The sequence below is a fragment of the Girardinichthys multiradiatus genome, chromosome 9, assembly GCF_021462225.1.
Source record: "Girardinichthys multiradiatus isolate DD_20200921_A chromosome 9, DD_fGirMul_XY1, whole genome shotgun sequence".
NCBI lineage: Eukaryota > Metazoa > Chordata > Actinopteri > Cyprinodontiformes > Goodeidae > Girardinichthys > Girardinichthys multiradiatus.
In genome coordinates, this window is record NC_061802.1 from 12,352,250 (window position 1) to 12,366,418 (window position 14,169).

Here is a 14,169-nt window from a genome sequence, read left to right on the forward strand (position 1 = left end):
AGCCCTGAAGGATTATTGGCTGAGGATTACTGCAGACTTGATGCTGACTGGTTGGAGCGGAGGCGCACAGAGGAGCCATTGGATGAAGCTGGAAGTGCGGGTGAGTCTCTCAGATTGAATTTTCGTCATAACTCCATTTGTTTATATTACCATACGGATTAAATTAAGAGTTAAAAATTCCTCAAGTGTAATATCTTTCTGTGTAAATCTTATTACAACGTGGGACACCCACGGCTTAACATCCGGTGCGGCCTCTACAAGTACAAAATTGGTTTTCTTTCTAAAATTAGAGCATGTGGCTTTTAATCAGGTGCGCTCTGTTGTCCGGAATTTACAGTATATTTTTAGTGGCTAAGATGCTTAAGCTCAAAGAAATGAAGGGGGAAATTGTAGTGAGCGGAAGAGAAAGAAAAAATTCAGAAAAACTCTGATTTAGTCATACTCGATATCGCAAAGTTCAGCAACACCATCATTTATTATGTCAAAACATTAATTGTGAAACTTATTCAGTAAAATGATTAGATTTGTTAAAATACCCTTAAACCTACAAAGCAACTCTGTGCAGACAGTTTGTTTTAGCTAAAAATGAAAATGTTTTCCCAAAATCTAATGTGTGGAGCTCTCTGGCGTCTCAGAGTACGAACTCTCTCATACTGGCTAGCTTCAGACTCCCTTTATCTCAATGGCTTGATGATATAAAGGAACTTCCATAATGCCAAAGGTGCGTGAGTGAGTAAATCTCTGCTGGGCCTTGTTTGTTTTCCAAGTCCTAGACATCTGTTTGGGCTTCTGTACCATTTTCTGCATTAACAACCTTGTTCTGAGTCTAAAGTGAAGAACCTCCAGCGGACTCTGAAATGCTCATGGATTTTCTGGTGGTTTGTCATGTTACAACATTTTGTTTTTTATATAACTTTCCATTCTAAGGCCAGTTTACATGACTTTGTTTCCTGATTAATCTAGTAGATAATAGCAGACACTAGTAGACTACTAGTAGAATAAGGTGGATAAGTAGGACGTGTTTGCGCATGTTGTTGAGTTTCAAAGAACATACCGCCTACTAGTGGGGTGGCGGGGGAATTACACCATCTTGACGTCTGCTGTTGCAGTAATAACAGAGATTGTAATTGAAACATTGTTGTGTAGATGTGTTACCAGAAATCTCTTGGTCCTTTATTACATGTAGTTTGAAACTCCTTGAAATTCATGGTTCAGATAAAATAATTGTTGATCAGTGATAAAGATGATTTTAATTGATAAACACTCAGAAAAATAGAGTTCTGAACATCCAAGTAAATTAAAGTGCTTGATAGTTGCTAAAAAATAACTTGGCAAGCAATTAAGGGCTGGAAGGGTCACTTTATGTGCATTAAACAGTACATCAGCAACATGTTAAAAATCAATCAAATAACTCTGAACATTATATAAAATGTTTATTGTTGTAATAATGCAATGACTGAAGGGCAATGTAAGAGATCATTTTACTAAGGAACTTTGATATTTAACAAAACGAAAAGTATATTTCAACTATGTAATTCTTTTAAATGTATTAGGTGTTTAACACTCACCGTAAGTCTTCAGAGACACGAAGCTGAAAGTCATTTGGTAACTTTTGCCTGCAGGTGGGACAAGATGTCTGTCCAGTGTCCAGACTTGCTTTTATGCATGTCAGGCAAAACATGTGATGACATGGCAAATCCACAGGCTCCCCAGGCTCTCTCATGCATACCCCACAGTGAACACCAAACCTTGTGGAAATTAGGTTGAAGTCATCTAAATAAAACTCAATGTAGTTATTGTTATTTTCGGAAAATATTTTAAATGTAAAAGAAGTAATTACCTAAAAAGCCAATCAACTGCTGCTTTCTTACAGGACTTCAGGATTTCAATTACAGCTTCGAAAGGCTTAGTAGATTTTACATCCGACTTTCCCTCCAGAACCTTTAATGATGTAAAAAATCATCAAAATAACAACAATGTCTGCAATTAAAAGCGCTTTGACTTTTTTATTCCCTATTAAGAAAAAAACAATACTCATGTAATTAACCAAAAACATTTTAGAATAAAAAACAAATTATTCAAATTGTAGACATGAGAATAAAAGAAGGAAATAAAATAAAGTCAAACTGCTAATGTTACTTGTTAGTCACAAAACATCTACTCACACTGCTCAAGGTTTTCATGTGCGTTTGGAGCAGTTCCTTGAGCGGAAGGTCTTCACTTTTAAAACCCAGCAGCATGTGTTCCACAAACAGTGAGAGGATGTGGATTCGCTCCCAGCCATTACTAAAAGACACAGCAAATATTTGGTATAGTATAAAATAAAGTCCATCAGATGGATTCTTAAATATCAACTTATTTGTCAACATTCTTGAAAAAAACCTGATCAATGGACCAACATGCTATGTTGCAGAACCTGTTCCAGAAATTGTCAAAAAATACAATGTTTATGATCCTCAAGTGTTTTCATCAAGAAAGGGTTTATTTGTCCAGACCAACACTAGAAAATACATCACACACATACAGCACATTTCTAAATCTCTGGATTGGCCCCCTGTTTGTAAAAGGGTGGATTTTAAAACTCTGCTATTTGTTTATAAAGCAAGTTACCTTGGGCCCAGATACATTTCTGAGTTGTCTGTCAACTATGAACTATGTAGATCCTTCAGGGCACCTGAGACATGCTTACTCAGTGTTCTCAGGATCAGGAGCTCTACAAGGGGAAGCAGCATTTAGTTTCTATGCTCCTCAGGTCTGGAACAAACTACTTCAAAACCTGAGATGTTCAGAAACTGTTACCACTTTAAATCATAATGAAAACATTTTTCCTTACTGTGGCTTTTTCAACAGATAATCTGATTAATGAACCTGAGATATTTTAACTAGAGTTTTGGAAATCTTAATATAATTGTTATTCCTAATACATAAACAAGAATTTGGAGACATGACGTGGGCTGTTCAGCAGCAGCAGAGCTCTGGAGACCTGGCGTGGACTGTTCAACAGCAGCAGCAGTCGGGAGACATGGCGTGAGCTGTGCTGCGGCAGCAGCGATCAGGAAACCTGACGTAGACTGCTCTGCAGCTGCAGCAGAAGCACTCTGGAGACATGATGTGGGCTGGACTGCATCAGCGCTCTTGTGGCTTAGTGTGGGTGACGGTGGACGGCAGTAAAGCTGCTTTACTCCCGTCTCATAATCCTCCTCTATCTGCCTTATTCTCTCCCTAAGCTCAGGAGAGGAATACAGGAGAGAGGTCCTTCTGAAGCTCCTTATCTGGCGTGCATAGAACCTTAAACGCTGCTCAGGTGTTGCCTCAGAACACCGGGCTGGAGCGAGCGAAGACGGCATGGGTGGAGCTGCAGCGAGCCTGGGAGACTGTGCTGTGCCAGACGAAGACGCGGGAATACTTGCTGCAACCCTCACGTCAGCTGGCTGGGAAACCACCGCTCCAGACGTCACAGCAGCGGCCATGGGAGACTCCTCGCTGGCTGAAACACAGGAAGGTGCTCCATGCCGGCGTTTCTTGCGGCGGCAGGAGGAAGAGGGCTTCACTGCCATATGAAGGCGCACAACCAGGGAAGGAGGCGGAGAAGGACGCTGAACCGCCTCAGTCTCCATCTGCTCCAGCAGCAGTGGAGAGGGAAGAACCTTCAGATCGGCCGGCAGATGTTTCATCGCCTCCTCCATTTGCTGCTGAACCCAGCGATCCCTGGCGCTCTCCTACCTACTGTCCCCGAGGTCCATGTTTGGCGGAAACATTCTGTCAAAGTTTGTCTAGCGAAGGACCCCGGAATGCAGATGAGCAGAGGCAGCATGACAGTAAGTTAAATTATTTAATTAACAAAACTTACTACAGAAGGTGATGGCAAAAACAGACATGGGCAGGCTGGCAAGACAGGCTTGGCATGATCAAAGGTGACATGATCTGAAAATGTTTCCGCGATGAGTAACAGGACAGGTGTGTATTTATGGAGCATGAACCAGGTGAAGCAAGGAAACAGATTAGCTAGGTGCTGGTGAACCGAATAAAGTTAATTGACAGGAGAAAACAAAACGTGGCTGGAGCAAAACAGAGACCCTTGAATACAAACTAGTAAACTATGAAATTAATACATAACCAGATACGAAAAAAACCTAACTTGACAAAACATGAACAAGACAAAAACTAAAACATGTCCAGAAGCATGATTCAAAACTTTAACTGTGAGAAACAAATGAGGAAAAACCCGCAACAAAAAACCAAACAACCCCAAATCATAACATGGCCCGGTGATGAGTACAGTTATGAGGGGTCACATTATTTCTTATGAGGCATCATTGAAAAAATCAAGAAATTCGAGACTAGTTGATATCAATAATAAATTATCCGAACTTGAGACATATTACAAACAGAATAATAATAGTCAAACATTAAAACAAATTATTCATCTTAAATATTAGTATAATACAATCCTAACTAAACAGGTCGGTGATCAGTTGTCCAGTTTGCGGACACGTTATTTTGAACTAGGAGACAAGCCACACACGCTACTGGCTTGTCAGCTTAATGGACAACAATATAGCAGAGCCGTACATTCAAATAGATTTGATACCAGAGTTATGCTTACTGAACCAGAATTAAAAAACAAACGTTTTATGGAATTTTATCAAGAGTTATACAGGTCAAAGGCTAAAGGTGATGTTGATTCTTGACTTGAGAATGTCTTTCTTCCTAAATTAGATGACGCCTCCCGGGAGGATTTAAACGCGAGAATAACTATAAATGAAGTGATGGATTCCATTAAGTCTTTTACTAATGGAAAGGCCTCTGGACCCAACGGTTTAGGATCAGAGTTAAAGGTTTTCTTGGCAGCTGTCTCAGCTCCTGCTTAGGATGTTCTCCCAATCCATTGAGACAGAAAAACTGCCACCAACATTATATAATGCAGACACTGCTCTCATACTTAAGCCAGATAGGGATGACACTAACCCTACCTCTAAACGCCCAATTTCTATGCTCAATATGGATTTTAAGATATTAGCCAACAGACTAAATAGGCATATTGAATTCCTTATTCATAGAGACCTGACAGGATTCATTCCAAATAGATATTCCTTCTTCAATACAAGGCGATTGATTAATATAATGTATTACAAATTCTCTATTGGTTCAAAGGAGGCTGTTTTGTGTGTGGACGCTGAAAAGGCATTTGACCAGGTGGAGTGGGGGTACCTGTTTAAAGTAGGGGAGTCGTTCGATCTGGGGAACACTTTTGTCACTTGGATACGGAGGGCCTACTTAAATCCAACTGTCTCTGGGGCCAAGAATCAAAAGAGGTCAGGCCCTTTTTAGCTTGAAAGAGGCACTCGACAGAGGTGTCCCCTCTCTCCACTGCTCTTCGCACTAGCCATTGAGCCGTTAGCAATAAGCATAACAGAAAATAAATTTATTGAACCCAATATTACTGATAGTACTTGTCATAAAATATCACTTTACTTGGATGACATTGCAATTTTCTTGACCGATCCTGAACCATCTGTTCCGCACTTGCTTGATCGGATAAATAAGTTTGCCGTGATTTCTGGATACACTGTAAATTGGCAAAAAAGTGACCTCCTGTCGCTTGCAGCTGAACTAGATCCCATGTTCCTGACCTCAACTCCGTTCAACATTCTGAAAGATTGTGTTAAATATTTAGGTGTTAAACTCACAAAAAACCAAAGCTACTCTTTAAATATAACTTCATGGAGCTGATTCAATTTAAGGTTATACATAGATTGCATTACTCAAAGGTCAAATTACACAAATCTCTCCATTATATGAAAGGTGTAAGTAATCTGATGGCACACTTGGCCACCAATTTTGGTTGTGCCCTAAGATTCAGAGATTTTGGGATTCAATCTTTAGATGGTTTTACAATGTATTTAAAGTTAACTTGCATTCCGACCCTGAAATTGCTTTGCTTGACTTTTCCTATATTTTGGATAATATGGGCCGAAATGCTACAATTGCAGTATCAGTATTGTTATAGCAAACAGATGCATTTTAAAAATGTGGAATTCAGACTTGCCACCTGGGTTTCAGACCTGGCTGAGAGAGATGATAGGAATCCTACATATTGAAAAACTGGGACACGAGATATCTGACAACTTGTAAAAATTCAAGGAGGTATGGAGACCTATCCTGGACTATTTAAAACTGTAGTTGACCCCACTGAAAGTCATCTATTCCTACATATGTGATATAGTTAAGTGGTCATTTAGTTCTGTTATTAAATTAAGCCTCTCTGTACGTGATTAATGTTGGTATGTTATGTCTTGAATTTAGTTTTTTTGCTGATTTTTATTTTTATTCGTTTACTTTTTCCTATTTTGGGTGTTTATGTATTTTATTTGTATATTGTTTGTTATTCTGAAAATTGACAATAAAAATATTGAGAAAAAAAAAAAGCTGATTATGATGGTGATTCTCATACTACTCTCTGATTTTGCGTTATTTGAGCTTTTGATTTTGTTGGATGGGTGCAAAAACTTGTTATCACTCATGTAAAAACCTTGGGTTGCAAGGCACCTGCACTATGCCTTCCTCCCTGTGTGTGTGAGATCATTGTTATCTCTGTGTGAACCAGCCTCCTTTCCGTCTCACACACACACCCTGTCTGAACTGTCTGTTGAACTGTGCATATAAATAAAGAGATAGGGTGTCAAAAACTTTGTAGTTTCACTGCAAAGTGGGCTACCCTTGTCACAAGTAACTCTGACTGTATCGTTCTTACCTCTGAGTTGACTAAATAATACCTAACATTTATTGGTCCTTCGAAGCCGGATTAATTCAATAACCTTATTTCTCTTTGCTTTAACAGTGACTCTGGGATCCGTGGGGGAAGCCTGACGTCGAGCGAAGCACCGCTGCACAGCCTCCTTTAGCCGGAGTGGCTGAAAGTCCCGGTGTGTGTGAATTCACACCTGGCCAGTGGGTTATTGCCTTCCTCTGCGCGGGGTGACTCTCACAGGGTCCAAAGAGTCACCAAGAAGTCAACTCCGAGGTGAGACAGTTTTAAAATACAGTTCATAGGAAAAGTACTTAACAGTCGTTGGTAGTGCGTCGCCGGTAAGGACGCTGCATTAGGATGGTTTTATTCCACCGTGAAAGGAATAGTGACAAATTTGGTACAATCCCGCCGTGAAGGGGATTAAAGAAAACGACTGAGGATTATTCTCCTGTGAGGGAATAGAGTAAGCGCTATATAAATAAAAGAAGAAAAGTACTTAAAAGTCGTTGGTAGTGCGTCGCCGGTAAGGACGCTGCATTGGGATGGTTTTATTCCACCGTGAAAGGAATAGTGACAAATTAAGGTAGGGCCCCACCAAGAAGGGGGCCAAATAAAACGACTAAGGGTTATTCCCCTGCGAGGGAATAGCATAAGCGCTATACAAGTAAAAAGAACGGAGTAAACTGAGCTCATAAAATAACACCAAGTTAACTTAGAAAAATTACAAGGTACCTGAAACTAACTGTGTGACTGTGTTGTGTGTATATGGAGGACTAAGCATTTTAATAGAATCATAGCAGGATTCTGCTAGTCCTGTGTTTTATTTTGCCCAGATTAAAACTACGTACTGGTGACTTTGGAGATTCAGGTCGGATTTCATTCCAGAAAATTAACACCGCTGCGAATTAGTCGCAGTAGAAGGGCGTGTTAATGTCCTCTCCTTAAAGTCTCATGCCAGTGACCTTTTATCTGGGACATTCATACTATAATTAAACTAACATAAAACATAATGGAGAAGAAACAAAGTAAACTAATTGACTTAGAAGGGGAGGTAAAGTTTATGGAGAACTATGTAAAAGGAGCAGGTATGATCTGTCATAGATGGAATAAAAAATAAAAAACATGGGTTTTTGGGCAAATTAGATACAAAGGATGTCTTAAAATTACAAGGGGATCTAAAATTAGCAATAATGAAAACTAAAAAGAGAAAAATAACAAAGAACAATGGGGAAAGAACAGAGAAAAAGCTCTGATTTAACAGAAATATGTACACGATGGCATAAAAATACGGATTTTCAGGTAACTTAATTATCACTGAAATCCTAAAACTACACGGGGATCTTAAACTGGAGATTATGCATTCAAAAGATTCAAGAGACAATAAAAAACCTTGCCAGATTATAATTTCAAAGGGGACTTTTCAGTCCCTGAGTGCACACAGTTGATAAACAGATTAAAACAAAAAGATGAATTAAAAAAACAACAATAAGAGCAGCTTTTAACTGACATAGCCATAATACTGAGGCCTTAAGAAAAGCACAGAAAAAAAACTTTCAGCTTAACTGAAAACAAATAAAGGGGGGGGGGGCGGACCGCCACCCATCCCAGGTTAGAATACCAAGGTAGCCCCAAATTATAAAGACTAAGAGATGGTTTTAGAGGACGTGGTAAAAGAAGTTAAAAGAGGAGGTGACAATGTGGACAACATGGAAACTGTCCAACTGGACAACCCAGTGAACAATGACTAGAGAAGAGAGAACAGAATGTTGTTAAAGAAGTAATCTGAGAGTAAAAGATTTTGTAGGCAAGCATTAGTGAGAAACAGGTGCTTTAAAAATCATTCTATGGTGTTATACTACTAACAATATCATGATAAAATGCAAAAGATTCATTTTACAGGGAAATAATTCCATATTTGGCTCAGATTGTGTGCATTCTTGATTTTTCCTCTTTGAGAGAAGTTAAATTTCAGCTCTGTGAAACGACCTTGACAAAGAGATGTAGCTGCCTGAAAACAAAGATAAAACTTCTGCAAACAGCAGACGTCTGTCTCTGCTGAAAGGTCTAAAAAAAAAATTGTAACTCTACCCTGCATGTGTCAAACTCAAGGTCCGCGGGCCAAAACCGGACCCCAGAAGTTTAGTGATTCTCTAGAAGTAGAGCCTTTTAATATGGTGATTGTGTGCTTGAATGTTATTTTGTCAATCAATAAGCAGTTTTGTTTACATTCTGCCACAATCTGCCTTTTGAAAATGTTTTGAATCTTGCTCTTTATGTATAAAAAAAAAAAGAAAGAAAAGAAAAATTGGCTAAAGTCTGCAGACACAAAATGAACCTGGATTGACGCTCTAACTAAGTTTATTTAATCTGAGATCCTCTCCAAATGCAACAGTATATGTCAGTCTACATGAGATACTAACAACTTCACCTACTGGTATAATATAAAGATCTGATTGAATATGTGAAACAAACAATGATGAAAGTTTTTCAACAGGTGATGCTCATCCAGGAGGAAGACAGTGTTCCTAGGAAATGCAGCTCATTCATTAACAATCAATTTTTCTCCTATAGGTGGAAGTTTTGCTGACTAATCATAGGCTGGATCTATGAAACATTATGTGCACAGAACAAATGACCAAGGTTCAGACTGACTTATGAACCTCACTGACCTGACAATGATAACATGACACCCAACAGATAACACCTTTAAGGTGGACCCACTAAGACCACCTTATTGATTCTTGGTGAATAAAAAAAAAAAGAATTGAAGTGTTCAAAACAGACCTAGTGGAAACAAAAGGGGTTATGAGGAAACAATGTGCATTTTAAGAATAATAGAAGTCAAATTATGTTCAAATTTTTGCAAATAAAAATTACTCTGACAGAAAAATAAGTAAGTAGTGTGTGAATGTGTGTGAATGGGAATGACTGATTTCATTGTAATGCATCTTTGAGGGACCTTAAAAGCGCTAAGAAAGGTCTGATGTTCTGATGATCTTTGCCAAACTTATATCTTAATAAGGTTTCCAGAATCTTTTTCGAAAAATCATATAAAGATGGCAAAGGTTCTACCTGTATTGAAAATACTGATAACCATAAGAAAGTTCATAGATCCGTCTTCAATTTTTCACAATTCTTTTACAAACAGGGTATTTAAACTTTCATGTGGCCAAATGTCTGTATTTGACTTTCTGTTTTTGTGAAATAAATGTCTGTTTCATGTTATGTAAAAATTAGAGTCCTCAACATTACCATAATAATATTAGGTCAGTTCTCTATGGTAAAACAAAAAGATTTTAACAGATGTTTAGACTTTTTCCAGTCAGGTTCAAAATGATCGAATTAGACTCAAATTTAACATAAGATGAAATGAACCTTAACAGAATTACTGGACTGGACTGAAATAGAGAAAACTTGAGTTAATTGAAACAAACTTTAGTTACTTGAATTAAATACAAAGCTGACTGAAACTGTATGTTGTATCTATAAAACTGGGTAAGATAAACTAAGATTATAAGATATAATATGCCCTTCATTTTTTGTGTTCATCAGTGAGTGAGTTTTTATTTTTTATTTTTAATAAGAACTAAACCAACCATTATTTATAATAATAGCAACTACCAAAAATATTGATCTCATTTTTAAATGTAATAAGGACTTACTTTATAAAATATGGTAAAAAAGAATAATAAGAATTTGGAAAAACAGAGGCTTTAAACCTCTGCAGGAACAGCACTGACACTGTCAAAGGTAGATCCTAATACAGGAATCTGGAAGCTCATTCTGGAGTGGATAGTCAAAGTCCATCTAAGGATACATTTAGATGAGGCAGAGGGACAAATACAGGGCTTAGCTGAGAGCAAAGAGAGCAACATGCACCCTGCCCTATCTGCTGTCCCACCTGAACTGTGGTCCCAATCATCAACTGATGTAGGACTTATAAAGGGGTTCCCACCATACAAGGTTAAACTATTATCTGAAAAAAGGCCATTAGTCCGCCAATACCCCTTAAAGCCAGAAGCTGGAGAAGATACTAAGCCAGTAATACAAGATATGTTGAAGTCAGGAATATTAAGAGAAGCACCTGACGCTACATGCAAGGCATATCACACTGACATCGCTATTATTATCACAGCCAAACATAACTCTAAAAAGATGTGCCCTTTAAATCCAAGTACTCTAATACCTACTGCAGAAGATGGAAAACCACATTCTTATAAAGCAAAAGTTGAAGAAGACACCAAACCCAGACAAGACATTTCTCAAACCCTTATACCAGATTCATGTGTTGTGTTTGTAGATGGCTCAGCATCTAAAGATGAATATGGAAAGAATAGAGTTGGTTATGCAATAACAACCATCGATAGGATAATAGAAGCTAAATCTCTACCCAATACATTTACTCTCACTCACTTAAAACTGTGCACTTATATTTATATTATATTGTAGATATGTTTGTACTGTTTAATTTGTACTGTATTGCACCGACTACGCCAAAACAAATTCCTTGTATGTCCAAAAACGTACTTGGCAATAAAGCTTTTCTGATTCTGATTCTGATTCTACATGCTCAGCACAAACAGAATTATATGCTGTAGTAAGAGCCTGTGAATTACATGAGGGACAAATACTTACTATATACACAGACAGCCAATACGTTTTCGGATCAGTACATCACCATGCTAAGATTTGGCAAAATAGAGGTTTTAAAACATCATCAGGGACAGAACTAACTCATTTCAACCTATTAAAGAGAAAATGTCAGATCTGCTATTTATAGACACAGACGTGCTGAAAGACGCCCAACAGTCAGCAACCAAGACAGAAATAAAGGCCTGGCTAAAGAGAGGAGCACAGAAAAAAGATGACATCTATCAGATAGAAGATAAACCAATCCTCCCAAAAAAGTTATACAACACAGCGGCTACAGTGACACATTGGGAAGACCCACGTGTCAAGGGGGGAATATGTCACATCTGGTAAAGCATTAATGCTACACTATAAATTTTTCTGACTATGCAAATCATTTTTGCAGATCATGCATAAGTTGTTGCAAACACGGGGGAAGAAATATTGCCTAGTTGTAATAGATGAACCTAGTGACACATTTCTTCCCCACATATGGTATCCCACAGATTATAAGGTCAGATAACGGAACTCATTTTGTAAATAAATTAATAGAACTAAGTTCTAATGCATTAGGGTTTCAGTTAAAGATTAAGGAAAACAATGGAAGAAACAGGGAGGCCATGGCCCGAATGCCTATCCCTGGTTAAATTATGGATGAGAATAACTCCAAATCAAACTGGTCTTACTCCATTTGCCACCTACTGTACATCATTGTATGGCTCCACCCACTGTGTTCTGAGTCTGAGATCACGTGACACCAAGTTGCTGATGTGAATTTGTATTCTCAAAGAAATAGTACATGGCAGACCGTTTTCTCTGCCCTCTGACATGAATGAAATAGAGAAAGCACAACAGGAACCTTCATTAGCTGAGTGGATGAATAAAATGTTGCAGACAAAAGAAGAACAAATGTCCAGTGGTCTGCCGATAATCTCTGCTCCTATCCCACAGAATGAGGCCTGGAGACCTGGTCCTGATTAAGACACTCCACAGGAAGGATTGGAGCACTCCTTGGTGGAAAGGGCCGTTTCAAATACTCCTGACAACGCCCACAGTTCTGAAAATAGCAGAGAGGCCTTCCTGGATCCATAAAAGCCACTGTAAGCCAGTTTTGCCGATACAGGAGCCAAACCAACCGACGGGGTAGCAGAGGAAGTCCGGGTTCAAAGATGGCCCAGCGTCTCAAACCGGTGAAGAAAACAGCTGATCTGCGCCCAATTATAAAATGGCTCTCTGTAACATGTGGACAGGACTGATAAGCCTGAGCTTAATTCTGGTAGCAGGACTCTTTCTCTATCTAAAGCAGGATCCACAGGAGGTGATACCGAACCAGAAGAGATGGACATCAGACGGGACCCATCTCAGAACACTGACGGAAGAACATGACGCACATCCATTCCTACAGAATTTCTGGTATTGTTCATGGTGGCATATGCAACACTGAACCAGGTAGAAATGCACGAAAATGAAGGGGACGATTATGATGACATGTTGTAAATAAATCACATCAAAAGCCTGAGTGTACTCATACATTGTATTTCATAAAATGACCTTACAGCAGAAAATCGGAAGAAGTTGTTGCTTAAGTGAAATGAGAAAAAGTACAATGATGACATAAACAGGGCAGATTTTTTAATTCCTTTATTATGTTTCACTGTTTTCATTAAGTATTATTCTTTTATTTTTATGATTTCAAGTATTATTCTTTTATTTTTATGATTTCAAGTATTATTCTTTTATTTTTATGATTTCAAGTATTATTCTTTTATTTTTATGATTTCAAGTATTATTCTTTTATTTTTATGATTTCAAGTATTATTCTTTTATTTTTATGATTTCAAGTATTATTCTTTTATTTTTATGATTTCAAGTATTATTATTTTATTTTTATGATTTCAAGTATCATTCTTTTATTTTTATGATTTCAAGTATCATTATTTTATTTTTATGATTTCAAGTATTAATCAACATTTAACTTTTAATGGTCGCCGAGGGCGGCGGGGCCGTATGAGTATTTCCCACAAAATATAATCTGTTTACCGTCCGTGGGTTTTCGCTCATACAAAGTATTTTTCTTACTCGTTTTTATATTAAATGTTTTTACTTGTGATAAAAGGAGGGACTGTTGGATGGGTGCAAAAACTTGTTATCACTCATGTAAAAACCTTGGGTTGCAAGGCACCTGCACTATGCCTTCCTCCCTGTGTGTGTGAGATCATTGTTATCTCTGTGTGAACCAGCCTCCTTTCCGTCTCACACACACACCCTGTCTGAACTGTCTGTTGAACTGTGCATATAAATAAAGAGATAGGGTGTCAAAAACTTTGTAGTTTCACTGCAAAGTGGGCTACCCTTGTCACAAGTAACTCTGACTGTATCGTTCTTACCTCTGAGTTGACTAAATAATACCTAACAGATTTTATGTCCTCTCTGATGTTTTCTCTTTCTAAAGACTAAATCTGGCCTGGCTCTGTGTTTACCTGTGACACCTTCCTGGAGGGGGGCATCGGTCAAGCTGCTGCTACCAAAAACGTAATTCTCACCTCATACAGATAATACACGTGGTCATGTCTTTCAGTGTTTAACCCTCTCTCTCCTAGACATAGCTACTGGCTGAGCCTATACTGTGATTAACTGTATGTGCACTCCTTCATACTCTAGACTTGAAAACTGGCTCAGTGTCCATCTGCTTAGATGTCTTAGATGAGGAGCTACAACCATTAATGTTTGTCTTTTCTTTCCCATAGAAAGTACTCCTGGATCAGTGCTTCCGTGTTCATTTTGTGTCT

General features: G+C 38.3%; 1 protein-coding gene across 1 annotated transcript in view; it reads right to left on the reverse strand.

Moving 5' to 3' along the window:
- Positions 1 to 14,169, reverse strand: part of LOC124873679 (E3 ubiquitin-protein ligase rnf213-alpha-like) — a 100,085-nt gene that overhangs the window by 25,610 nt on the left and 60,306 nt on the right. Inside the window, exons 45-47 of the mRNA XM_047374520.1 lie at positions 2,166 to 2,286; positions 1,841 to 1,941; positions 1,569 to 1,748 (exon numbers count right to left, since the gene is read on the reverse strand). Of these exons, the coding sequence (XP_047230476.1) occupies positions 1,569 to 1,748; positions 1,841 to 1,941; positions 2,166 to 2,286 (402 nt within the window). The remainder of the gene's footprint in view (positions 1 to 1,568; positions 1,749 to 1,840; positions 1,942 to 2,165; positions 2,287 to 14,169) is intronic.